Consider the following 25606-nt stretch of genomic DNA (forward strand, 5'->3'; position numbering starts at 1 on the left):
TATTTTGCTTAGTTGGTTAAGATTAGATTAGATTTATTCATTTTAGGATATAACAACGTGTATATTGAAAAATCAGTATTTTTCAGGAAGATATTTTTACCACCCTTGCTCTTCTCCTTAGAAAGATTGATAAACTAATTTTTTTTTTATCAATATTAATAATAATAAAAAAAAATTCGCTAATACTATATGGTTCAAAAGATTTACTGCTCCTAAATAAGAATAAACATTTAACACATTGATTTGAATTAAATCGGTGAGAGAAACAAAACTAAAAACGTTATCCAGCAGTGATGGTGGAACCAAACCCCGAACCGCCGTCCATATCTGCCTCACCACCGCCGCTAGCAGCAGACGCGGGCAGTTTCGGCGGTTTCTTCAAAATGGAGCGGCCGAAGTTGCGAGTTACATCCGAATACGATAGCGAGACCTCCGTTTTCTTCAACAAAATATCGTGCAAATTACTCGACAATCTGGCCAAACTCAAGCTCTCTTTTCAGAACAGCAACAATGGGGAGCTTCTGGAGCCCCATCTCTATTTGAAATCCAAATTCTTTTCGCTACAATACGACGTCGAAGAAAACGATGCGCTGCTCAATACCTCCTTCGAAATCGCACCTGGCTTGCGATTCAGGGCTGCAACCGAACTCAAGGTTTGATTTCTTTCTTGGAAATAAAGTGTAATTGTGTGCTACTCTGAATGTGTGATGGTATAGTTGGTTAATTTGATTTCATCTATTTAGAAATAACGAGGAGATATTTGTGCTCTACTCATATCTGCACTTTAATTGATTCTTGGATAATCAAATTCATTTCCAGTTAAACTTTAGTTTTGCAGAAAAGGCCATGCTCAATTTATTGGGCCTTTTTTGGTGTGGTCTCATCAAATAAGGCACTTTTGTAATATAGTAGATTATAGAAAGGTTCTTATACATTTTTTAGCAGTTTTATTGATTTTTGCCAGTGATAGAAGAGATCTTTCAACTGCAGTTTGAAGAATAACAAAGCAACAAATGTGTTTGGTGCATGTTATCTTAGTAGATAGAACTTTAAATTTCATATTTCCTAGGTACTTAGCATTAGCAAGCGTGGTTAGATGGCTACAACGGAAGCAACGGTCAGATTGATAGAACACTGTTTGTGGAATACACAAGAATCTATTTGCCTTCTACTCGGTTTACAGGAAAATAAATATTACTATATGTTGTATGTGCCTTATTTCTTACGGTGCTTTTGTATTGCTTTTAGGCTCGGCAAGGAGAAGTTGCAATGATTGCAGATCTTGCAGGTCCGGCATACAAATTTGAATTGTCATCGGCAGTACCATCTATCGGCATGGTTAGAATGTTTTAGCTCTCCTACACTTCTTTTTAATAAAGAAAATGGTTGGTTCTTGTTTGAGTATATCACACGCATGAAATTTTAAGATTATAGTGTCATGACTCTTAAGAATATAAGACTTGTCACTTTTGTATATCGTATACACTCTGACCAGAATAACTTCTCATCACTGATTTTTATTTCCTTATTTTGGAGTTGCAGCCGAGAGCAACTTTGAAATTTCCTCTCGGTGAAATTTCACTTGAAGAGAAAGATGAGGAGGAAGAGCAGCAGAAGAGAGTTTTATCACTGAATGGTATTGTTAAAAGTCATATTCTGAATGGAGTTTATACTGCCCGGTTCAATGATGAAAGTCTGGATTTACGTTATGCATACAAGGTTATTTCCTTTGGTTTTGTTTCTTTAACTAATTTACTTTCATTTTCTTTTTTCACTTTGTCAAGAAATTTATAGTGATGTCAACACTCATTTTGAGAATTTATTCTTTTTCAGTTTTCCACTGAAATAAATTTTTTCAGCCAATTACTTGAAAATAGCATGTTTGCTTAAATTTTATTATGCCTCATAGAAATGTCTAGTTTGATTTCCATCTTGCAGCCTCGACTGTTTCTTGGCTAATTGTTGTACATCCTGTGTCCAGGATAGTGAAATGACGTTTATTCCAAGCTTATCTCTCCCTTCAAATGCTTTGTCTATTGCATTTAAGCGAAGATTCAGTCCTTCAGACAAGTTAAGGTGAGATCCTTAATCCTGCTTCTGCAGTCTGCACTATCCTTTCCCCCCTTAACTTTCTGACACATATAAAACTTGGTGCCACTGAATTATTTTTCTTACAAGTATAAGATATACACCCGGTGACAATCAGGCTCCCACCTCAAAACTCTGTTATTCTTGAACAACTAAATCATGTATACTGCTAAGACTGCTAATGTTTATGTAGTAATATTTGTATGTGTTATTTGTTAGCTACTTGTACAAATTCGACACAGACAGTTGGAGTGCAGTATATAAACACAGAGTTGGGAACGATTACAAGTTAAAAGCTGGTTATGATACTGATGTACGCCATGGTTGGGCGGCACTCTGGGTAACTTTCTCATTTATATATCCTCAAGTTCTGAAGTTCAAGTGACTTTAATGTTCTCATCCTTCCATTGTTGATCATGCTTGCGACTCACGGATTTGAAATACATGCATGAATTCATTTAACCATGTAGTATGATAGTGAAGCTTGGATTGAAAACTTGTAGCTGTAACTAAAAATGAGATACGTTCACCTTTATAAAGTGATTGGGAGTTTCATAATGTCATTGTAGGACTCTTTATCATATATTAACTCGTTATTTGAGCTCGACAACCTGAATGTTGTTGTGTCTGATGATGAACAATTTAGGTTGGGAATGAAGATGGCAAAGCCAAGACTGCCCCGATGAAGATGAAAGTGCAGATCATGCTCCAAGTTCCTCAAGACAATATTAAATCAACGGCTCTGATGTTCCGAGTCAAGAAGAGGTGGGACTTTTAAATCTATGTAGGCAGAGAGCATCATCATTTGCACCAAATTTCTACTCTTGAAAATACTCCCAAGTCCCAGCTTTGCTAAAATTTTAATATCTGTTGCAGTGTAAGTATATATACAGATATGTTTAATTCTTGATAGCAATAAGCTTCAGATGGTAGGATGCTTTTCATTCGTTTTAACTGAGTAGAGGTATTTGATATGGACTAAAGATGATTGAACACATAACTAACGAGAACAAAGCAAAAAAAAGAGGACATTTTTATTAATTGTGCAACTCCGTCTACTTGCTAAAGCTACAATTAAGATAACTTTCAAACTTTCGTTTATAACACTTTTTTGAATTAGATCTTCTCTCATAGTATTTATTTATTTATTTAATTTAATTTGGGACATAATTATGTTGCACAAGTGCTTATAATTATTTTATTCATGCTTTATACTGTATATGTATTAGTACAATAAAGCTCAGTTTAACAAACTAAGAATATATATCCACTCTTGTGTGTGCATTTCTAGTGTTTTGGTAAAAATGCCCCTAACTTGTGTTTTCTATTTTAATTATAAAAAAAATCTCCCAAGATTGGAAGGAGTTCATTTAATCATTTACAACCCCCGTAGTACTCCACATAATATCAATTGGGAAAAATATTAAGTCAAAACACAAAACATATTCTCAGGTCCTTATATTTTTATTATAATTTTCATTAGATTCTCATACAATTTCCTCGTTTTAATAGGTCCTTATACTTTTATCATGATTTTCATTAGATCTTAATACAAATTTTTTTCATTTTAATAGGCCTTTTTATTTTTATCTTATATAATCTATATTTAATGAAACTTATGGAACTTTTAAATTTTTTAAATTTAACTTAGCCTTATCTATAAAGACACTACTCCCTCCGTCCCAAGATAAACGAGACGCTTCTTCTTCGCCCTCATTTTGAAAAAATAATACTCCCTCTATCTCATAAAAGTTGAGTCACTTCATTCTGTGCACTCGTTTTGAAAAAATTGTAATAAATAGTTAAAGTGGATAAATAGTAAAGTAAATTTGAAAATAATGTAGCGAAGACTCATATCTACGTTATTCTCGATTTTACTTTACTATTTATCCATTCTAACTAATTATTACTACCTCCGTCCCCCAAATTTTGATATACTTTGACCCGGCACGGGTTTTAAGAAATATAATGGAAAATGAGTTGAAAAAGTTGGTGGGATGTGGATCCTACTTTTAAAGTATTAGTTTTATAATAAAATGTGAATAGGAATGAGTTAGTGGAATATGAGTTCCACTACCGAAAATGGTAAAATGAAATGTGTCAAATTTTTAGGGATAGACCGAAATGGTAAATTGTGTCAAAATTTGGGGGACGGAGGTAGTACGATTTTTCCAAAACGAGTATAAAAAATGAAGTGACTTAACTTTTATGGGACAGAGGGAGTACTATAAAATTGTTAGAGTGAAGAAAAAAAGATTTATGTAGAGGAGACTCTCCTCTACATAATTCTGTCTCTTATTTTATTTTCTCTCCTTTCTAACTATTTTATAGTATTATTTTTTCAAAACGAGGGCGAAAAAGAAGCGCGTCACTTATTTGGGACGGGGGGAGTATCATCTTTGTTACCCAATAATCTCAATAAGTTGGAGAAAATATTGAAGCTTTAACGATATTAACATCGAAGTTTTTGGAGAACTATGTGAATTTTCAATCGATTATTTATATTTAATGCATCAATTTATAATCATGCGCTAAATTATATAATGAAAACTTTAAAAAATTATTAGGTTTAAATATAGATTTGTATGTTATTGAAGATAAAAGTAAAAGGACCTACTAAAACGAAAATACTTACGAGGATCTAAGAAAACATATGATAAATATAAAAGAATCTAATAAAACAGAAAAAATTTGTACAAGGATCTATTAGTGAAATTTATAATGAAATTATAAAGATCTACTATAACAAAAAAATTACTCCATCCGTCTACGAAAATTCGTCCCGGTTTGACCGGACACGGATTTTAAGAAATGTAATGGAAAGTGAGTTGAAAAAGTTAGTGGATTGTGGGTCCTACTTTTAAAGTATTAGTTTTATAATAAAATGTGAGTAGGAATGAGTTAGTGGAATATGGGGTCCACTACCAAAAATGGTAAAAGTGAAATGGGACAAATTTTGGGGGACGGACAGAAATGGAAAACTAGGACAAATTTTCGTGGACGGAGGGAGTATTAATTATAATAAAAGTATAAGGACGAATAATGTTTTTTGCCAAATATTAACAAGAAAATCACATTCCGGGGCTGATAAAGCATGTAATTTAATTTCTTGAGAGAATCGATAATTAAAGCATGTATCACCTAGCTATAAGTTATGAATTTGTGCACAGTTATTTTATATTTTGTGTAATAAAATATAGTTGGAATTCATTGAGATGTGCGCATATGTGAAACGCGTGATTAATTCCTAATCACCTTAATTAAGTTTAATTTTAGTATACTTATCTCCGCCCTCTTTTCCATGTTATTTCATTTTTGTTGGATCAATTACAACAGGTTTCAAAAATTTATTTTTATCATTTGATACATAATTTTGTTAACAAAGAAATAAAATACAAAGGGTCCATTTGTTTGTTAGAAAAAAAAACATATTATTGGAGATTATGATTCATAAAAATATAATTCCACTGGATATTATTCTGGATAGACTTATCTTGAAGTATTTGAAAATATTAAATAAAATTGTAAAGAGTTTGAGTGTGTACTATTCAATTAAATTTAATTAACTAACTGACGTAATAACTGAATTAAGAGATTTTACTTAAATTTTTAATTGAAAAAAAATAACTATAATCCTAATAATTTAAAATTACATTAAATTTTGCTCTACAATAAGTAATAATCAATTTAAAAAAATCTTAGTATAATTTTATATTATGTCATACTTAATTGTAATAATAATAATTATAATTTCTATAAAAATTATATTTATTATTATATTATTTTTTATAACTTTTATTATGTTATGAGTTAATAATTTATTAAAAATGTTAATTTATATATTAAATTAATGAATCAGAATAATAATTTAATGAAGATTATTATGTTCTTGATAATTTATTAAGTATAATAATAATAATAATAATAATTATTATTATTATTATTATTATTATTAGTGGTGGTGGTGGTGGTGGTGGTGGTGGTGGTGGTGGTGGTGGTGGTGGTGGTGGTGGTGGTGGTGGTGGTGGTGGTGGTGGTGGTGGTGGTGGTGGTGGTCGGAGCAGCAGCAGCAGCAGCAGCAGCAGCAGCAGCAGCAGCAGCAGCAGCAGCAGTAGTAGTAGTAGTAGTGGTAGTGGTAGTGGTAGTGGTAGTGGTAGTAGTAGGAGCAGCAGCAGCAGCAGCAGCAGCAGCAGCAGCAGCAGCAGCAGCAGTACTAGTAGTAGTAGTAGTAGTAGTAGTAGGAGTAGGAGTAGGAGTAGGAGCAGCAGCAGCAGCAGCAGCAGCAGTAGTAGTAGTAGTAGTAGTAGTATTATAATGGTGTAAAATAATAAAGATTATAGTATTGAATATCTAAATGTATAAGAATCCTAAAACTGAGGAAAAGAATACTTAAGAAAAGTTGGAAAATTATAATCAACATTTCTTATTTTTAGGATTAAAATTACTTTTCATGTTTAGTTAAAAATCAAATAAACACCGAAATTTAAATATCAAGGATTGAGATTACATTTTCAGACATAATATTGACAAATAAACATGTTCAATAGCTTTCCTATCTTCACTTATCACTAATCTCTCTTATTGAAATTAATCGAAACGTTTCATTATGGCTCTAAATAAGGGTTTCTCTCAAAATACTTCTATCTGTCGTGTTAATACGGAGATAACTTATTACATACTTACTATTTCAATTTTAATTTGACCGTGCAAGTTGCTATAGATTGTAGTATGCTTGCAAAGGTGGTGCGAAGGTTGAAGACGAAGCACCAAACGGCCATGCATGTAAATTGTAAAATGCAAAGCTAGCCATGGAGTGAATCTTAATTTGCAGCGAAACTTTCTTCAACTTCGTTTCATGTTGTATTTGTTGTGTTGTGTGTATTGTATTTGTATTCATACTTGACCTTATCAATGTCAACATAAATATCAAACCTACTATCTAGTTATAATGATATGGATTTTATAAACTACTCTACTCTTAATTTTTTGCAAGTTAGACACGCCGTTTATTATAATTCACCAATACTTTATTAGATTGAGCAGCTTGTTTTAGATTCGGCTACAATATGGATCTAGAAAATTTTCAAATATTTTAAAAACACATATTACAATTTATTAGTAGCTGTTAAAATCTTGCAGCTAGCTAGCTAGCAGATTAATGTAGTGTGTTAACAATATCAAGTAGTTACTATAAATATCTGCATAACACAATAGTACTATACTCTTCATAAATAGTTGTATACGTAATAGAATGTTGATGAGTGCAGCAACTGGTTTCTGTTCTCCAACCAAATCATCTATATATCTTACCAAATTTGGTGCCAATCATCCAAAAATGAATGCTTTTAATGGTAAATATCAACAAATACATTCCTTCTCCACTAAACGCTGCCACCCACCGGCGTCGCAACTCACGGCGGCGGTGGAGGTTGATAATAATGGGCATGGAGGAATAGGTATCCTTGATTTTTATAAAGGGAAGAACATTTTTGTTACTGGTGCAACTGGTCTCCTTGGAAAAGGTACTATATAAGTACTACATGCATATGTGAAAGCTTTCTATATATCTATATATAGGGACGAATTATAATAGCCTAACCTATCATTATTCTAGTCTTTTTTGGTGAAGTTGATATTTATATAATTATATGCATGCATTCAATTAATATTGCTTCCGTATTTGATCAAATTCTAGTTAATTTTGTAACACTATTACGTAACAATCATAATTTCCTTCCAAATTTAAATCTAAACAAAGAAAAAAAATAATGGCTGCAGAATTGAACCATTGATATTAAAGATTAATTTTAACCGAAAGAATAAGAGAGGTTATATTTTGATTTTAATATAATCAGTCACAATACAAATTTACAATAAGTATGTTTTTTTTTATCATAACTATTTTTTCTAAAATTGATTAAAATAGAGTATAAACAAAACCCAATTTTTTTAATAAAATATATGAAAATGGAGTGGAATGGAATCAATTACTCAATCAACAAATAGTAGCTAGAAACTTAATCAGTAGAAACTCATTCAATACTACTCAAGTATATATTAGAATTTAGAAATGCAATTAGTATATATTACAAATTCAATCAGCATAACTACAGGATATTACAGAAATTTTCTGTATACGAATGCATGGAATTAGGATTTATTATAATCCTCATATATTGTTACAAAACTCTTGAGTTTGAAAATATTAATCTTGCAGCTGTTGTGGAAAAGCTATTGAGATCAACCTCGGTGGACAAAATCTACTTGCTAATAAAGGCAAAAGACAAGGAAGCTGCACTTGATAGATTACAAAGAGAAGTACAAAATCATAAACATCTCTAATTTATTGATATACTCCATCTTTTGTTATTAAATTTAATTTGGGGGAGAATTAAGTTACACACGTACTTATAATTATCTGACCCATACCATATTAGATAGATAGTACATAATTAATAAATATGGACTTTTTGTAGATAATAAGCTCGGAGTTGTTCGCATGTTTGAAAGAAAAATATGGGACAACATATGTAAAGGAGAAGCTAATACCAATAGTTGGAGATATATGCAAACCAAATCTGGGAATGGATTGTGAATCTATTGATGCAGTTAGGAAAAATGTACATGTAATTATCCAATCTGCAGCTTCCACAACCTTTAATGAGAGGTTAGCTTTCCAGTCTTAATATAATTGTTAATTAATCCTGTATATACTTTAAAAAAATATTTAAATGCCATGTTATTCATGTATTCTGACATGTACATACATAATACATACTCCCTCCGTCCCAATAAATATGAAACATTTGGTTTCTGGCACAGGATTTTATGCAAGTGTTATTTTGTGAGTTAATGAAGAGAGAGTAAAGTAAGAGAAAGGGAAAAGTAGAGAGAGTGATGTTTCCATTTTAGGAAACGTTTCATTTTTAGTGGGACAACCCGTAAAGGAAAATGTTGCATTTCTAATGGGACAGAGGGAGTATATGTGTAGGTACAACTTGCTAGTGGATTCAAATGTGATTGCGCCACAACGAGTAATGAGGTTTGCCAAGACATGCAACAAACTCGACCTCTTCACTCATATATCTACGGGTATGGATCAATTTACAAAATATTACTAGGATAAATGGCAAAAAACAAAAAAATCATGAAACTTGGTCAAATTCTAGTTTATTTAACAAATTTCAGAAAATGGTTAATTAAAATATAACTTTGATATTTTTCTCAATTGTCCAATATCAAAAATTTCAGCATGCTACAGTTCTAAATTTATCAAAGCAATACTTTCGTATATAAAAATTAAAGACATAATTGACTAAATGTATTAAATAACGCCGTTCAAATAGCTGGATGTTTTGTTCGCATGATATAATTCGTTTGCAAAAAAAAAAGCATACATTATTTCCCCTAAATCATAGACTATGACAATTAAGAAAAATGTCAAAATTATGGTATAATTGGCCATTTTCGAAAATCGCAGGATAGATCAATATTTGAGTAAACTTCATGGTTTTTTTTTTATTTACCCATATTACTATTATATACTATATATACTGACTGGATTATAAAAATGAAATCTTCGCCTCTGTAAGATTCAAACTCAAAACCATGAATTCACCTCTTTATTGAATGAATTCGTGATAGGTTCGAATTTAGTAGAACGAAATTTTCATTTTTCTCCAACCTTTCCCTATATATACACATAAAATGTAATGTCGGCGGGTGTTATTGAAATTGATCGCTAGTAAGTATACGTGCTATATATGTATTTTTTGTAGCTTATGTTAATGAAAAAAGAGAAGAAGGTATAATATTTGAAGAGCCATTGATTATGGGAGGAAATGATGGTGCGGTCAATGTAGCTGATGAGATTAGCTTGCTTCTCAATTCATCCCCAAACAATATCGATGCCAACAAATTTTTCAGAGAGCTTGGCCTTCAAAGGTTGTAGATATTTCAATTTCTCTGTTTTTCTAAAAAGTAAATCGAAGATTATGCATATTAATGTTTAATGTAACAGAGCCAAAATGATGGGATGGAGTACCACATATCAGCTAAGTAAGGCTATGGGTGAAATAGCAGTGAATGAAATTAGAGGAGATGTTCCACTACTTATAATTAGGCCATCTATTATCGAGAGCTGCTACAATGAACCTCACCCCGGTTGGATACAAGGAATGAGGTATGTATGAACTGAAACGATCTTAAAATGACTTTCATATTCGTATGAACTAAAACGATCTTAAAATGACCTGTGTATGATTGATTATTTGGTTATGCATGAGAATTTAGTTATTTTTTTTATCACTACCGTATAATATATATATATACTCTTTTAATTTCGTATTCGTTTCTTTTATCGATCTTGTACATATACATTTAATTGTTGCATATTATAGGATGTGTGATCCAGTGATCCAAAGTTATGGGAAAGGACTTATCCCAGCTTTTTGTTCAAATCCTCAAGCACCTTTGGATCTTGTAAGTACTATATACTTACTCCATCCTTTAAAAAAAGAAACTATTTTCATTTTAGTTCGTCTCTTAAAAATATACTCCGTACTACTTTGGAGTATATATATTTTTTTAGGAAACATTTATCTCCAATGAGGTCATGTGACTCGTTATACTTCAATCATTTTTTTTTTCTATCTTACTTTACCAATTATGCATTAGAACTCATATCGTTTCAAAAAAATTCATTGTTTAAAAGACGGGGGAGTGTTTTATTTCATTTTTATTTTAGTTTTAGTTAGATGACGCATATAGTCATTTCAGATACCGAATTGCTCTTGATAATGACCAAATCGTTCTAGAGGCCTCACACTTGTATCAATTTCTTTTACAATTTGTGTATATGTTTTTGTCAGATACCGGTGGATTTAGTAGCAAATACGACAATTGCCGCAACTGCAAAGCACGCAAGTAGAGATATGCAACAACCCAGTGTGTACCATGTCGCATCTAGTCATTCGAATCCTATGACAGTATTCGACTTTTTTGAATATCTATATGAATACTTTAAAACAACACCTTTGAGAAGTGAGAAATCACATATCACAAAAGTAGAAATTTTCGATAATTTTGATGAATTCTCCAAATGCACAAGAGATGAAATTTTGAAACGATGCAAAGTTGGTGAAGATACAAGGAGGATTCGAGAGTACAATGCCAAAGTTGAATATGTTGAGCAACTTTGTAAGATGTATGAATTCGCAACATTCCTCAAAGCCAGGTATGGACCTATCACCTATTACCTATGCGCATTCGTTGGTACTCCCTACATCCGTCATTATTTGTCACTAGTTTCCTTTTCGGTCCGTCCGTCAGACTTGTCGCATTTACTTTTTTATTATTTTTGGTAATAGACCCCACATTTCACTAACTCATTCAGACTCACATTTTATTATAAAACTAATATGTAAATGTAGAATTCGCATTCCACTAACTCATTCAACTCACTTTCCATTACATTTCTTAAAACACATGTCAGGTCAAAGTATGCCAACTAATGTAGGGCAGAGGGAGTATAATAGTACACCTGGTATTAAAAAGTAATAAAGTTTTTCATCTTAATTTTAGTCTCTCATTTTCATCAACCACTAGTTTTCCGTATCTCATTTTTAATTTTATCAATTTTGCATTAAAACTTGTATTAAAAATATTGTTGTTATGTGGACAAAGTTAATATCTTTTTAGCATATTACTTGCCATTAATGTATAAATTAAGAACCAGTTTCAATCTTTAGACCATGCAAATTTATCATTTAATCATAAAAACTTAAAATTATACAAAAATCAAATTTCATATGGTAATTAGTCACGTGTTGATGTCTTTCATAACATCCAAATTTAACCTAAAATTACTTGTTCTAGGTTCCACACAGGAAATACACAGAAGTTAATTGAAGAAATGTCAAAGGAGGAGCAAATTAATTTCCAAGTGGATGTGAAGAATATCAACTGGAAAAAGTATTTAGAAGAAATTCACATTCCAGGACTGATAAAGTATGTAATAAATGGAACGGCGGCGCCGGCAACATCTAGTGAAAAGCGGCCTCAACTCACGACTGTTTAGCCACAACTTTCCACCAAGATGGTTTCAAGATTACTATATCTGAATAATTAGTGCTCTGTAATTTAATTGATGTAATTGAGTCAAACATGTCATAAACCTACAGGGTCTTTTAGATAACTATGTTCCACCTCTAGCCGCCATTAAATATTTCATTTTTTTTTTTCCGTCCGCCAATAAGTATCTCATTTCATTTTTACAATATTTGGTGAGTGAACCATATATTCCATTAATGCATTCCACTCACATTTTATTATAAAATCAATATATAAAAATAGGTCTCACATTATACTAACTTCTTTTACCCACCTTATTTTATAAAATCAAACCATTTCTTGAGACCCAATCAGATATGAGACATTTAATCGTGATTGGATGGATTATATAATACACCCAAATAAGACATTGCCAATCTCACAAATAATATTGGCTACAATATCAATGTGGAGCAAAACACACCCAAATTATATTATGGCTAACTAATTACAATGATTAACTGATTCATGGCTAGTTAGGAGACATCTCATTTTCATCAGTATTTTCAATTGATGTCTGAATATTCAAAAGGACTAACTGATAGCTAATGAAGTAGGGAAACGGTGTCTTGACAGGTACTCTCTTTGTCCGCTATTTAAAGACACGTTATAATTCGGCACATGTTTTAAAAAATTGTTTAATTTTATAAAGAAAACGAGTGAAAAAATTCATAGAATGTGGGTCTTGTTTTTATATATTAATTTTATAGTAGAATGCATGTAATGAGTTAAATGAAAAAAGGTAAATGTGGCTTTGAACGGTGGACTATCCGAAATAGCAACATGTGTTAGGTTTTGGCGGACAGAGCGAATATAGTAAGTATATGTATTATAAAAAATTCAATTCTATTTAAGATTTTATCACATGTAATATATTGATGTGAATATTATGGTCTGCCGCCAATAGCTTAGGGATCTTTAAAAATCATGATGTGTTACTTTTTGAAACCATTCCTGTATGTTATACAATACTCCACAAGTGGTTTTTGTGTTGAGGTTTCTCCATGACATATGAAATATATCTACTTCTTGTTAACGTTAATTCAATAATATGGAATATCCTACGGAGTAAAAGAAATTGAAAAACTTAGGAGTATTGTTGGAGCTCTCCTTGTACAGAATTTGAGTCCTATTGAGTTCACTAGTTTTCTTTTTATTCCGTTCGCCAATACTTATTACACTTAATTTTTACTAGTTTTGGGAATGGACTTTATATTTTATTGACTCGTTCACACTCACATTTTATTATAGAACTTATATGTAAAAACATGACTCATATTCTTCTGAGACAGAGTAGTATTTGAGTAGACTAGGTGGGTTTAAATTTATATTCATTTATTGATAGTAATATTTGAGTTTCCATGTATAGAATAGGTATTTACAAAAAGTTTCCAAGTCATAATGACTTTCTAAAGGGTTATTTGAGTATTGCAATGAATATGTTACTCAAGTCCTGTGGATTATGACTGTATTATTTGCAAAAATACGTAACGTAATTACCTAAAACAACGCTGAAACAATGTATTCATTGAAATATGAAACACTAAAAAGATTATTATTCTGTGCCACCAAAAAAAAGAAAATTTATGAGGAGTAAAAAACTAGCTCCAAAAAAGGAAAATAGAAAGTGAAGCTTGGTGAATGAGAATGTCAGTCCACATTCTTCGCCTATCTTCCCGCTCTTCCTTTGCCACCATCATCACCCTCCATGCTCTCTCTCACACACTCTTCTCTTCACTCTTTCTCCCTCTCATTTTGACTGTTTCATGGATCTAAAACTATCTCCATCAATGCATTCATCACGACGATAATGAAGAATCAATATTCCATCTAGACACCACGAGAGGCGCCACAACAATGAATGACAGATCCAATGAAGACGATCGAAGGCACCCTGCCCGAAAAGAAGACGACAAAAAGACCCGCAAAGAAGAAGAGAAGAGGACCCGCAAAGAAGACAAAAGAAGCTCCCCCGCCCGAAAACACAACTCTAAATCCAAAGACAAATCCGACTCCAAAACCAAAGACAAATCCGACGAAGAATCTCGAAAAGCCCTTACCGGGAAACACGCAGCCAAAAGCCACGCCAAATTCGAAGAACAGAAAACTAAAGCGCATGACAAGCTCCAAGGAGACGACCGGACCCGAAAACACAACGCCAAAACGAACGACAAGTGCGAGCAAGACAATAGTCGGAATCCGAATGAGAGGTTGGAAGAAGACAACAGGGGCAGGATTGAACAAGCTAGCAAAACTAAACTTGTCCAAAAGCATAATATTAAGACAGCGGAGAGATGCCAAGAAGATGCCACGCCTCCACAGGACGAGGACGACAGGTGCATGCTAGCGGTGGTATCCACCTCACCTCCGCGCCGGAAGAATCAGTCCTACAGCCACCAGCTGAGGACGAACACGGCACCACACAGCACCAACAAGCGCCAGCACCAGCTCCGGAAACACAGCCTCGACGAGAACCGCATCTCGAACCACCACCAAGGGGGCAACGATTCCTCCGAAGAAGACGATTTTTATCCCTACTCTACTGTTACCGGCAATGCAGCCAATGTTGATAACCAGAGGATTGAGGTCGACGGAGGCGGAGGCGGTGATGACCAGCATCAGCCCTTGATGGAGTTTATGGGTAATGGTGGCGGTGTCGGTCTATTCAAGGCGCCTAGTAGAGCTCCCGTCAACCCCAACCGCCCACCTTGCATCGAGCTTCGCCCTCATCCCTTGAGAGAAACTCAGGTATTTGTTTTGGATACTAATAACAAGCATGGTACCAAGAGAATTCATGGATTGATTATGTATAGGTGGGGAAGTTTATAAGGACAATCACAAGCACAGAAGCACAGTTGTGGGCAGGCCAGGAATCAGGGGTGAGAGTATGGAACTATGCAGATGCATATAAGCCCGGGATAGGAACGAGTGGCAGAGTAAAAAGAGGCGACGAGGATGCTGCACCGTTCTACGAATCAGCAAGCACACCCCCGACGACATGCCTCATTGTTGATCAAGGGTGCAAGCTGGTTTGGAGTGGCCACAAAGATGGTAAAATCAGATCATGGAAGATGGACCTCAATTTCTCCGACGAGAATAGCTTCAGAGAATATTTTTGTTGGCAGGCACATCGAGGCCCCGTTCTTTCCATGGACGTTTCTTCTTATGGTAGCATCTTAGTTCTCTTATGTCAAAATCACATTTACTCCTAGTAACAGTCCGCTTAAACTATTCTCTTATGTCTGTCATGTAGGTGATATATGGACAGGATCCGAGGGCGGCTCTATAAGGGTCTGGCCATGGGAAGCTGTGGAGAAATCGCTCTCTCTCTCAGCCGAGGAAAAACACATGGCTACTCTGTTGGTGGAGCGCTCCTGCATTGACCTCAAGAGCAATGTTACAGTTAATGGCGCGAGTAGCATTTCTTCTTCAGATATCAAAGCTTTGTTGTGTGATCATGTCCATGCCAAAGTCTGGGTTGTTGGTTCATCATCCTTCTCCTTATGGTACCTTTTTTAGGAATATTTTGATTTCTTGACAAGTTATTGTTAACACTCATAAAATTGATTATGCCTCTTGAACCAGGGATGCTCGTACAAGGGAGCTTATAAAAGTGTTCACCGTGGATGGTCAGACAGAGAATCGCCCCGAGGAGAAATCATCCCAAGAACAACAGGTTGAAGATGAGGCAAATGTTAAGCTTGTGACCAAGTCGAAGAAGGAGAAGTCTAACTTCTTGCAGCGCTCACGTAATGCCATCATGGGAGCTGCGGATGCTGTCAGAAGAGCAGCAAAGGGAAGCGGGACATCTGAGGATGGAAAGAGAACAGAGGCCATAGTACTGGCATCCGATGGAATGATTTGGACAGGCTCTTCAAACGGCACGCTCATCCAGTGGGATGGAAATGGCAACCGTCTGCAAGAGTACACTCACCACCCTTGTGGCATCCTGTGTTTTTGCTGCTATGGTGCACGGGTATGGATCGGATACGTAAGCGGAATGGTGCAGATCATTGACCTAGAAGGGAATCTACTAGCCGGCTGGGTCACACATAATGGGCCGGTTATAAAGTTGGTTGTTGGCAATGGATGCATGTACAGCTTGGCGACTCATGGAGGCATACGTGGATGGCACGTCTCCTCACCCTCGCCTGTGGATGACATACTACGAATGCAGCTATCTGATAGGGAGATCATATACACGAGGCTGGAGAATTTGAGGATTTTGGTCGGGACGTGGAATGTTGGCCAAGGTAGAGCCTCCCACGCGGCCCTCATGTCGTGGTTGGGGTCTTCTGTAGCAGACGTGGGCATTGTTGTTGTAGGCCTACAGGAAGTGGAGATGGGAGCCGGTTTTCTTGCAATGTCAGCTGCAAAAGAAACTGTAAGAAACCAAGTTAACATAATACATATTTGTTGTTGATTTGTTGTATATTCTTGTAATAGTAGCCATCCATTTTAGGTAGGGCTAGAAGGAAGTACTATTGGGCAATGGTGGCAAGATCACATCGGTAAGGCCTTAGACGAAGAAAATACCTTTGAACGTGTGGGGTCTCGCCAGCTAGCCGGGTTGATGATAGCAATCTGGTATTGTTTGGTCTTCATATATACAACAAAAACAAAAACAGTTGTTTTGAATTTGAAGTGACAAGGTCTTTTCAGGGTGAGGAAGACTCTCCGGAGCCACGCTGGGGATCTTGACGTTTCAGCAGTCGCATGTGGTTTGGGTCGAGCGATTGGTAATAAGGTAACTAGTTATTTTGGTTGGTAGAAGTGAGGTTTGATTCATCTCAGATATAATAAATGTGGTGCAGGGAGGAGTAGGGTTGCGACTGAGAGTGTATGACCGGATAATGTGCTTCGTTAACTGCCATTTGGCGGCGCATTTGGATGCAGTGAACAAGAGGAATTCCGATTTCGATCATATATTCCGGAACATGACATTCACAAGATCATCAAACTTGCTCAACAACTCTGCAGGTACCACCAAGCTTTGCATCACTATCTTCTCTTACACACGCCTGTTTTAACTGTTTTGTTTTCACGGATGCAGCCGGTGTGTCATCAGCCGCTCAGATGCCTCGTACCTCCAATGTATATGCATCATCATACCTAATTCTCTTTAATCATTTCTTTGTTTTCTGGAAATAAGTTACAACTCCTTTTCTTTTTCTAATCACAAAAGAGTGACAAGAGCCCTGATGATGGCAAGCCTGATCTTGCTGAAGCGGATATGGTCATCTTCTTTGGTGATTTCAACTACCGTCTCTTTGGCATATCATATGACGAGGCAAGAGACTTTGTTTCTCAAAGAAGTTTCGACTGGCTTCGGGAGAAAGACCAGCTCCGGGCAGAGATGAAAGCTGGTAAAGTCTTCCAAGGGATGCGTGAGGCACTTGTTAGGTTTCCACCCACCTACAAGTTCGAAAGAGGAAAACCAGGATTAGGAGGTAACGTGTTGGTTATTTCTTATATATCGGTTTCTTTCATCGGGACTAACATCTTTCTCCATTCAAGGCTATGATTCGGGTGAGAAGAAAAGGATCCCAGCCTGGTGCGACAGAGTTCTATATCGCGATAACAGATCAAATCCGGCAGATGAATGCAGTTTAGAGTGCCCCGTTGTGGCTTCCATATTCCAGTAGGCATATTTATTTCTTCATTCATCATATTATTATTCTTTCAAAGCATTCATCGCCATTCATATTTGTCTCTCTTAAAAAGGTATGAGGCACGTATGGATGTGACTGAAAGCGATCACAAGCCGGTGCGATGCAAGCTTAACATAGACATTGCTCACGTTGATAGATCAGTGAGGAGGCAGGAGTTCGGAAAGATTCTTGAGTCGAATGAATCAATTAGACCACACCTCCAAGCACTACGCTTTGTGCCTGAAACCAATCTCAACACCAACATGATAATACTCAATAATCAAGATACCATCAGCTTCAACATCACAAACCAAAGCATGGAACACTCTGCCTTCTATGAAATCCTATGCCAAGGTCAGACCACCGTCAACGAGAACGAGGTAACATCTGATTACCGCCCTAGAGCCTCGCTTGGTTTTCCGAGATGGCTTCAGGTACATCTCTCATTCTCATATCTCCATTTGTGATTGTATCTAGTGGAAACTTGAATCCTCTGAGATTCGTGTAGGTCACTCCTGCAGCTGGCATGATCGCACCCGATCAAGTTACAGAGGTGGCCGTGCATCACGAGGAGTTCCACACGTCCGAGGAGTTTGTGGATGGAGTCCCTCAAAGCTGGTGGTCTGAAGACACCAGAGATAAAGAGGTGATCTTGCTGGTAAATATAAGAGGAAGCTGCACGGCACAACCAAGAACTCACCGGGTACACGTACGCCACATTTTCTCTGGGAACCTTCCTTTGGCTATTGTCCCCGCAGCTCAACCTTCCATGGAACCAAAACGGAATACTTCCAAGAAACATGGAGGTTCCCACAGAGGAGGTCAACATTGATGTAGATTAAGACAAACCTCAATTTACCAAGACTCTCGTCCACTCTCCCCAGGCTTGCCGATGCATACAGTCAGCATGTAAAATTGTACATAGTTACCTAGCTATTAGTAGAAAATCATTTTCCAATTTCTCAAGAGGGTGGCTATCTCAGTAATATGAAGCATGTAATCAGATTTTGATGAGGAATATATACGATGAACAAACAAATGAGGACTTCAAAATCAGACTTTCCTATTTCTGATAATATGTTGTACACATGTACCAAATAATATAGGTAACATCAATTACCAAAATATAGCTAATATCAGCTTATGGTAGACTGATAGCTCCTACTTAGAACTTTCAATATTCTCTACCACAGTGCATAGAAGCGTGGAACTTTCGATATGCAAGGTGACATAAGATATATGTTTATGTCTGAGCTGAGGCCAACATCAGGTGGTTCGTAGTACTTACAATCACGTTTGATGAGCCATTTTTTTTCCTCTAGAGATATCTCGTGAATATGAATGTGGTCTAGATGACAAACATCCGTTTATATCTTGCACTGTACATATCAGGGTCGGATACCATAGACAGGGACAAGGAACGGGAAAGAGTACTTACGTTTCTCATCCTTGAGTATTCCAGCCTATGCCAAACCACACAATAGCACATGGAGGCAATTGTCGTCAAAATAATCGTACCACCAATCACAGTAGCACATAATGCAAGCCATTGCTGGTGAGTTCCAACAACAATGTAGATATGAAGAGACATGCCAGCCACAGGAGCTTGTTTATGACAAACATGAGTTGCTTCCTGGCCTTCTGCTCTATCATGACAACAGATGTTTGTACAACAGCCACGGCCAGGAAGATGAATAAGACCACACTGCCAAACAAAATGAATACTATGAAAGCTGCTTTGTTTCCGATGTGAGCTTCCCCAACCGAAAACCTTCCTGTAGACCCTCAACATACTGAACAGGCACGGTGAATATAGCAGCAAAAGCAATAGTAGCAATGTGAACAGCAACGACAGTGGCAGAAATGATGGCATTGTTGAGACCCTCGATTTAAAGCTTTTCACTTTCTTTGCAATGTTCTGTACCCTGAACCTCTTCTGACAGGCCTGCTGGAGTTGGGACTGGACGTCATGCTTGATATCACAAACCGTCTGTTTGAGCTGCTTTGCTGAAGTGGGGGGGGGGGGGGGGTTCCCTTGATCTTTGGAATAAATGGCTCCCGCTTCCTTCATAAGGTGACTAGCTCCGGAGTTCCAAACTTCCCTATGATATCTAGAGGCGTCTCTCTAGCACTGTTAGTCGAGTTCACGTTGGTCACCTCCACGGATAGTAAACACTGCACCATCTGCAAAGATATGGTACCATATATCAACATTTGTATTTGAACCGAATATCAGTCAGATCATACTATGAGAGAAGGAAGCTTATAGACCTGATTTCGCCCCTTTCTTGTTGCTATGTGAAGTGTAGTATTTCGCTTGTTATCTTCAACATATAATGGGTCGGGTTTTATGAGCTCTCTTACAATCTCCACATTCTGCCCTTCGATGGCCATGTGTAGTGCTGTCTGACCTTTTGTATCAGTTTTAAAGCCGATTTTTTTATTTTTATCCAGCAGAGGCTTCACCACTTCCAAGTACCCGATTCTTGCCGCAGTGTGAAGCAGACTCTTTCTATTGTTTCAAGCATTCTTAGCTAGGTTTGAATCAGTTCCCAAAAGAAAATTTACCACGCCAGTGTGCCCCTGGGCTGTTACTGTCGACATTACCAGGCTGGGGAAGAAACGGAGAAACTCCTTCTGCAGATTCACACGAAAGTTGTTCTCATCAATTATAAAAGCAGAGCATTAACAGGTTGATGATTTTGTTTACCCCAAATCAGTGGAGATCAATCTTGATTCAATAAGAAAATAAGATTCATTTCCGAGTTATTGTTGTTTATCCAACAGAAGATGGTCAGGAAAAGGTCAAGAAAACGATGGCAACCTGAAAGAGCCTATTTGAACATTCATAGCACGCCTAATTCAATAAGAAAATAAGATTCAGTATAAGTGAAGCTCAGCTATTTATCGAGCTCCATAGCACGCCTAATTTGATTTGTTGGGTGGTCAATATAGAGTGGTTTTAAGTAAGTGCCAGCCTATGAAAAGCAATGGCAGAACCGCAGAATCATGTACTCAAGGAATAAAAAAGAAGAATAAGGCCACTAGGTTACTACTTACTAGAAGAGTTATTGAATGCCAATGAATTTAATCCGATTACTTGCTATGAGCTAAAATAAAAAATAAGACATCAATGAAGAACTAAAAATATAGAGTGAGCAATTTGCATATAGGCCTGATGAAAAATTATCTGTCAACAGAAACAAATCCATTTCAATCAATCTTGAAGATTAATATGAATACCTTCAAATCCTTCTATAACACTAAAAATTATCTGGTGTTTAAAGTCAGATCAGAAACCCAAAAGGTTCTCAAGCCTCTGGTAGTGGAATCTAAATAAACTATAGTTCACATTTTGTAAATTAATCGACGATATCATCATATTCCATATTCGAACGAAAACAAATGCAAGCAGACACCATATCATGGAGAGAGCATATAATTTCTTAAGAAGAAGCAGAGAAAAGCAATGCTGCATCAAATCTGAGTAGCACATTCTTCTAGTTTCAAACGATTGGACAATGAGCAGCACTTAAAACACAATTGAGCTAAAGATCAAATTTTTACCAAGATAGCCCTGCTTGGAAGCCACATGGAATGTTTATTGGCAGGAACTGAAGAAGTCTCAGCTTCAAGAACTCCCCCAAAACCGTTCTCTGCAGCAACATAACCTTCTTGGTTCTGCTTCAACACCAAATCTCTCACATAATTTTTGACACTCTCCAATTTCTGAATAAACTCTTTCACCTTCCCCAAATTCCCTGGCCGCGCAGGGACTCATCTGTCTCTCCACTGCTATCTCCATTGCCATAATATCAGACGCATTCACTCCTAAAAAACCCAATAACTAAACAATAGTTGGATAATATCATGTGAATTTTTCATTCGAGCATCAAATTAAAGCTTTTGAACCTCTCAGGCAGATCAAAGAACCAACATCTTCCAAGGGTTTCTAGATTAATATAAATATCTGATAGTTGAACTTAACATAATCCAAAATTAAGAATATCTCAGTTGCCAATGGGAAGAGTTTCATCCCCTACTGTACATCACCACTTTACCAAGATGGGCCCTTCTTGGAAAAATAGACAACAATCACAGGATGAGATTTTATTTATTTGAAAGCCGATACTCCCTTCGTCCCACTTAGAGCATCCGCAATGGTACATAGGCCAGCAATAGGCTAGCCATTCTCTCCCCTGCCACGTCAGCAACACTAAAAAATTCACCTGCCACATCAGATTTAGGCCAGTCATAAGCTAGCCATAGGCCAGGCGTAATAAAAATAATTCAAAATATACTACATTTACGGAATTAAAATCACGATTAAATTACCGAATTAAATTTACGAGACATATACGGGAAAATTCATTAATTTTATTTTTAAAAAAAAGTACATTAACTAAAAATAAAAAAATTGCATAATAAAAAAAAATCCGGGCTTCCACACACGAGCCACCGCCCCACTCTACTCCTCATTAATTTATTAAAAAAACACATAGAAAAATGTTAGTATGCCTTGAATCCGTTATAGTTTGCCGCTAGCCGAACGGTATGACATGTTTTTGTTTTAGGTCTTAATTTTGTATTGGGCTAGTTGTTGTTGTCCATTGCTAGATGTTGCTCTTGTACAGAAATTTAAAGATAGAGAAAATCGCGTTTATATAATTTTTCAAAAATAAAAAAAAGAATAAAAAAAATTAAAAAAAAGAATTAAAAAAAGAATTAAAAAAAGAATTAAAAAAAAATTAAAAAATAGCGCTGGCCGATCGGGCCGCCACAATGGCGGCCAGCGCTTCGGCCAGCGACGAGCGATCGGCCAGCCCACGCCGATCCGCTCGCCGATTTCGTCCTCGCCGATTGCAATGGTTCGGCTAGCCGATCGGCTAGCGCGACGAATCGGCTAGCCGGTCGCTAGCCGACCATTGCGGATGCTCTTAATTAGAGCTTTCTTTCGGTATAGAATTTTATGCAATATTATTTGTTAGTGAAGTGAAAAATTGATGAAATAAGAAAGAATTTTTTTTCAAAAAAAGTAATATTTCTATTTCAAAAATATATTATTTAGAGTTGAACCTCTAAAAAAAAAATGAGACGTTTTGAGTATAAAACTGAAAACATAATTAGAGGAAGAAAATTGACACAAGGGTCGTACTCAAGAATAGTTAGAGACGGTATATGCCACCATTTACGCCAAATGATACTCATTTTCTTCTTACTTAAGTCATTTTTCAATTAGGTAAATTTTAAAATAATTGAGTTATTTTTATTTTAAGAATTCTCTTATTTTATTTTTTCTTCATTTCTCTTATCATAATTTTTCGCCCACTTTATTCTTTTTTATTTATTATTGAACATCTCTTTCTTAATCTTTGTATCTAAAAGAAATGATTCAGTAACATGGAACGGATGAAGTGTTAACATAGCAGGTTACGATATACTCTTTGTTATCTAAAATGATTTTCTTCATTGAGTTTTTTAAATAAAGATACCTAAAAATTATTGAAATAGTAAGATGCAAATCATTCTGTAGCGATATAAATATGTAAAAAGAGATATTATATGCAATTTATTTGGCGTTTAGATGCTTAGTCGAAAAAAGGAGCATCACAATTATTTTTTCCAACAATATCAGATCTTTTGACGTCCGATGCTATTTCAAACAACAACAATTATATACATTGTGAGTATACCTCTTGTTCTACCAATAATTATAACGTCATGTTGCACTATGCTGACACCGAAAAATACCTCAAATTTGGACCCCGAGAGTAATAATTTTGGTCCCAAATAAATATGTCGACAATTTAAGTCCAAAAATATTTAATAACTAGGATAATAACAAAAACTAAAGTTGCCATGACAAAATTCCGTCTCTATAAAATAACCAATTAAAATCATCAGCCGTTCCAATAATACCCATAACTTAAATAAAGTAAAGTAGTTGGTGGAGAACTTCAATTAAAACGATACTAAAACGTGCAAGGCCAGGTGAACATAAAATCACCACAGCCTCTCTCAACCAAACTACACCACAGTTGGAATCATCAGTATAAGCAGCTCGATGGTTCGATCCGGCCAGCAGCCGTCCCCGCAGCGTTGGAGCACAATGCTCGAGCCCGTTGGTCTTTGTAACTCAAACGAACGTTTTTGAGCTGGATTTTCCGGCATGGATTAGCCTTGCTACAATCAAATTTCACAGCAACTTCAGTTGCTGATGTGCCTCCAATGTCTAGGTAAGTCACATCACTAATTTTGACTCCCGATACCTAAGTCACAAGCAATTCAATTTAGGACATGTCACACAAATGAAACAATAACAACATAAAGGTATTTATTTGACCTGTCCTGGGCAATTTTGATTATTTGGGCAGTAATTTTGGTCGATGATAATGGGATTTTGGACATTGTTCATTGTGACATGCCCAAAAAAGACGTTTCTCACAAAGCCTTTACTTGGTCTCCCCCACGTCTTTATTCTCACACCATTTTGTGTGTTGTCAAATTTTACACTTCTAACCGTCACATTTTGTACACCGGCTTCTTCGAGACCCTTGCCTAGGCTTCCGATACTGTGTATAACGATAAAATATACATAAAATTCAATTACGAGACAAAGTAAAAAAAAAGATGGAACGAACATATCGGATGTGAATTGACCTAATGCCATGGCCCGGACCGCAGAGGATATTTTGGATCCACAAATTGGCGGCGCCCGGCCCTATGGAAACGCAGTCATCTCCGGTGCTGATTACGGAATTCAGAATGGTGACGCCCATGGAGAGCTGAACGTGGATTCCATCGGTGTTGGGACTATTTCCCGGCGCCGTTACTTTGACGCCTTGTAACTTCACATTTTGGCATCCATTTATCACTATGTGGAACATTTGGCTATTTAGGGATGTCAATCCACTTATTTCAATGTTCTTCGATTTCGTAATGCCTAATGACTGCACATCATGAGATTAATTAAAGCCCAATATTCAAAAATCCATCTTCTCATAAAATCAATCATCAATCACATCTGATTAATGATCATCCGTACATAATTTCTAGTAACCGTGACCCCTCCACTATATCAGCAATTTCTATGGCAGTTAATTTCTATTGTTCTCATTAGATCTTTAAATATAATCATAATTCGAAATAAATTAAATAAATAAAAAAAAAAGAATTAGTGAAGCACATACCGTAGCACCACGAGGGCAGTTTCTGCCGGATTTCTTGCAGGCCCACAAGCTACCGCCGCGGGCGTCGAGGGTGCCCCCGCGGATGAAGAGGCCGTCGACGCTCTCGAAGAGAAGCCAGTTGGCGGCGCTGAAGTCGGGCGGAGCGACGAGGGTGCCGGCAATGGCGATGGTGATAGCTCGATTGTTGCATGGACCATTAAAGTGGAGATTCCTAAGAAAAAATCTGGCATGGGGGATGTAAATGGTGGAGGGTTTTGTGGAGGCACAAGCTTGTCTCCATGCTTTGGCGACGGCGGAGGTGGAGTCGGTTTCGCCGTCACCCTTTGCTCCTAAATCGACCACATTGTACCATGTCTGAGAAGCCCATGATTGGGGTAGAATTAGAAACATTAACAAAATTAAAACAATGGGATTTTCCATTGAGATCTATCTTGGGAGTGGTAGTTTTGGGGATTGGTGATGAGTTGAAGAGTTCTTTGTGATGAGGAGTTAAAACTAGTTCATTTATAATGAGACAGTTCCTTAATGCAATGGAGCTATATATTAATGCTAAGTCGTTGCTAACCG

The 25606-nt window shown here is 36.3% G+C and overlaps 4 protein-coding genes and 1 pseudogene across 5 annotated transcripts; 3 read left to right on the forward strand and 2 right to left on the reverse strand.

Moving 5' to 3' along the window:
• Nucleotides 1-242: 242 nt before the first annotated feature.
• On the forward strand, nt 243-3042 carry LOC125218739 (outer envelope pore protein 37, chloroplastic-like). Its single transcript, XM_048120478.2, has 6 exons — nt 243-653; nt 1249-1338; nt 1543-1719; nt 1982-2076; nt 2308-2428; nt 2735-3042. Exons 1-6 carry the CDS (start codon nt 294-296, stop codon nt 2864-2866), a joined length of 975 nt encoding a protein of 324 aa, XP_047976435.2. The 5' UTR covers nt 243-293; the 3' UTR covers nt 2867-3042.
• A 4381-nt stretch (nt 3043-7423) lies between these two features.
• LOC125220425 (fatty acyl-CoA reductase 2, chloroplastic-like) lies at nt 7424-12327 on the forward strand. The gene is made up of 9 exons (XM_048122594.2): nt 7424-7610; nt 8306-8406; nt 8565-8755; nt 9080-9180; nt 9867-10032; nt 10109-10270; nt 10488-10569; nt 10959-11323; nt 11965-12327. Exons 1-9 carry the CDS (start codon nt 7424-7426, stop codon nt 12164-12166), a joined length of 1557 nt encoding a protein of 518 aa, XP_047978551.2. The 3' UTR covers nt 12167-12327.
• Nucleotides 12328-13710: 1383 nt separating this feature from the next.
• On the reverse strand, nt 13711-21654 carry LOC125220423 (ankyrin repeat-containing protein At2g01680-like; annotated as a pseudogene). Its single transcript, XR_016134338.1, has 5 exons — nt 21589-21654; nt 21417-21530; nt 20121-20486; nt 16735-20033; nt 13711-16580 (listed from the first exon to the last, which is right to left on the reverse strand). The product of XR_016134338.1 is annotated as an ankyrin repeat-containing protein At2g01680-like (transcript).
• On the forward strand, nt 14056-18681 carry LOC125220424 (type I inositol polyphosphate 5-phosphatase 13-like). The gene is made up of 13 exons (XM_089064433.1): nt 14056-14389; nt 14504-14946; nt 15012-15366; nt 15452-15704; nt 15784-16594; nt 16661-16785; nt 16861-16945; nt 17013-17178; nt 17252-17292; nt 17384-17648; nt 17716-17839; nt 17923-18283; nt 18358-18681. The coding sequence occupies exons 1-13, from the start codon at nt 14056-14058 to the stop codon at nt 18679-18681; spliced, it is 3687 nt and encodes a 1228-aa protein (XP_088920559.1).
• Nucleotides 21655-23896: 2242 nt separating the features above from the next.
• On the reverse strand, nt 23897-25429 carry LOC125220422 (polygalacturonase-like). Its single transcript, XM_048122593.2, has 4 exons — nt 25040-25429; nt 24510-24799; nt 24193-24421; nt 23897-24118 (listed from the first exon to the last, which is right to left on the reverse strand). Exons 1-4 carry the CDS (start codon nt 25427-25429, stop codon nt 23897-23899), a joined length of 1131 nt encoding a protein of 376 aa, XP_047978550.2.
• Nucleotides 25430-25606: the final 177 nt, after the last annotated feature.

Source organism: Salvia hispanica, chromosome 1, assembly GCF_029641045.1.
Source record: "Salvia hispanica isolate PSC_SH4W2 chromosome 1, Shi_PSC_v1, whole genome shotgun sequence".
Taxonomy (NCBI): Eukaryota; Viridiplantae; Streptophyta; class Magnoliopsida; order Lamiales; family Lamiaceae; genus Salvia; species Salvia hispanica.

Bases quoted from the DNA above. Each gene is read 5' to 3' on its own strand.
- LOC125220422 (XM_048122593.2), bottom strand. From the start codon at position 25,429: ATGTTTCTAATTCTACCCCAATCATGGGCTTCTCAGACATGGTACAAT. The intron at 24,800-25,039 runs GTATGTGCTTCA...CATGATGTGCAG, and splicing joins ACTGCCCTCGTGGTGCTACG to TCATTAGGCATTACGAAATC. The intron at 24,422-24,509 runs GTCAATTCACAT...CGTTATACACAG, and splicing joins GGTCCGGGCCATGGCATTAG to TATCGGAAGCCTAGGCAAGG.
- LOC125220424 (XM_089064433.1), top strand. From the start codon at position 14,056: ATGAATGACAGATCCAATGAAGACGATCGAAGGCACCCTGCCCGAAAA. The intron at 16,786-16,860 runs GTATTGTTTGGT...AGGTCTTTTCAG, and splicing joins GGGTTGATGATAGCAATCTG to GGTGAGGAAGACTCTCCGGA. The intron at 16,946-17,012 runs GTAACTAGTTAT...AATGTGGTGCAG, and splicing joins GTCGAGCGATTGGTAATAAG to GGAGGAGTAGGGTTGCGACT.
- LOC125220425 (XM_048122594.2), top strand. From the start codon at position 7,424: ATGAATGCTTTTAATGGTAAATATCAACAAATACATTCCTTCTCCACT. The intron at 8,756-9,079 runs GTTAGCTTTCCA...GTATATGTGTAG, and splicing joins TCCACAACCTTTAATGAGAG to GTACAACTTGCTAGTGGATT. The intron at 10,271-10,487 runs GTATGTATGAAC...TGCATATTATAG, and splicing joins GGTTGGATACAAGGAATGAG to GATGTGTGATCCAGTGATCC.
- LOC125218739 (XM_048120478.2), top strand. From the start codon at position 294: ATGGTGGAACCAAACCCCGAACCGCCGTCCATATCTGCCTCACCACCG. The intron at 1,720-1,981 runs GTTATTTCCTTT...TCCTGTGTCCAG, and splicing joins ATTTACGTTATGCATACAAG to GATAGTGAAATGACGTTTAT. The intron at 2,077-2,307 runs GTGAGATCCTTA...GTTATTTGTTAG, and splicing joins AGTCCTTCAGACAAGTTAAG to CTACTTGTACAAATTCGACA.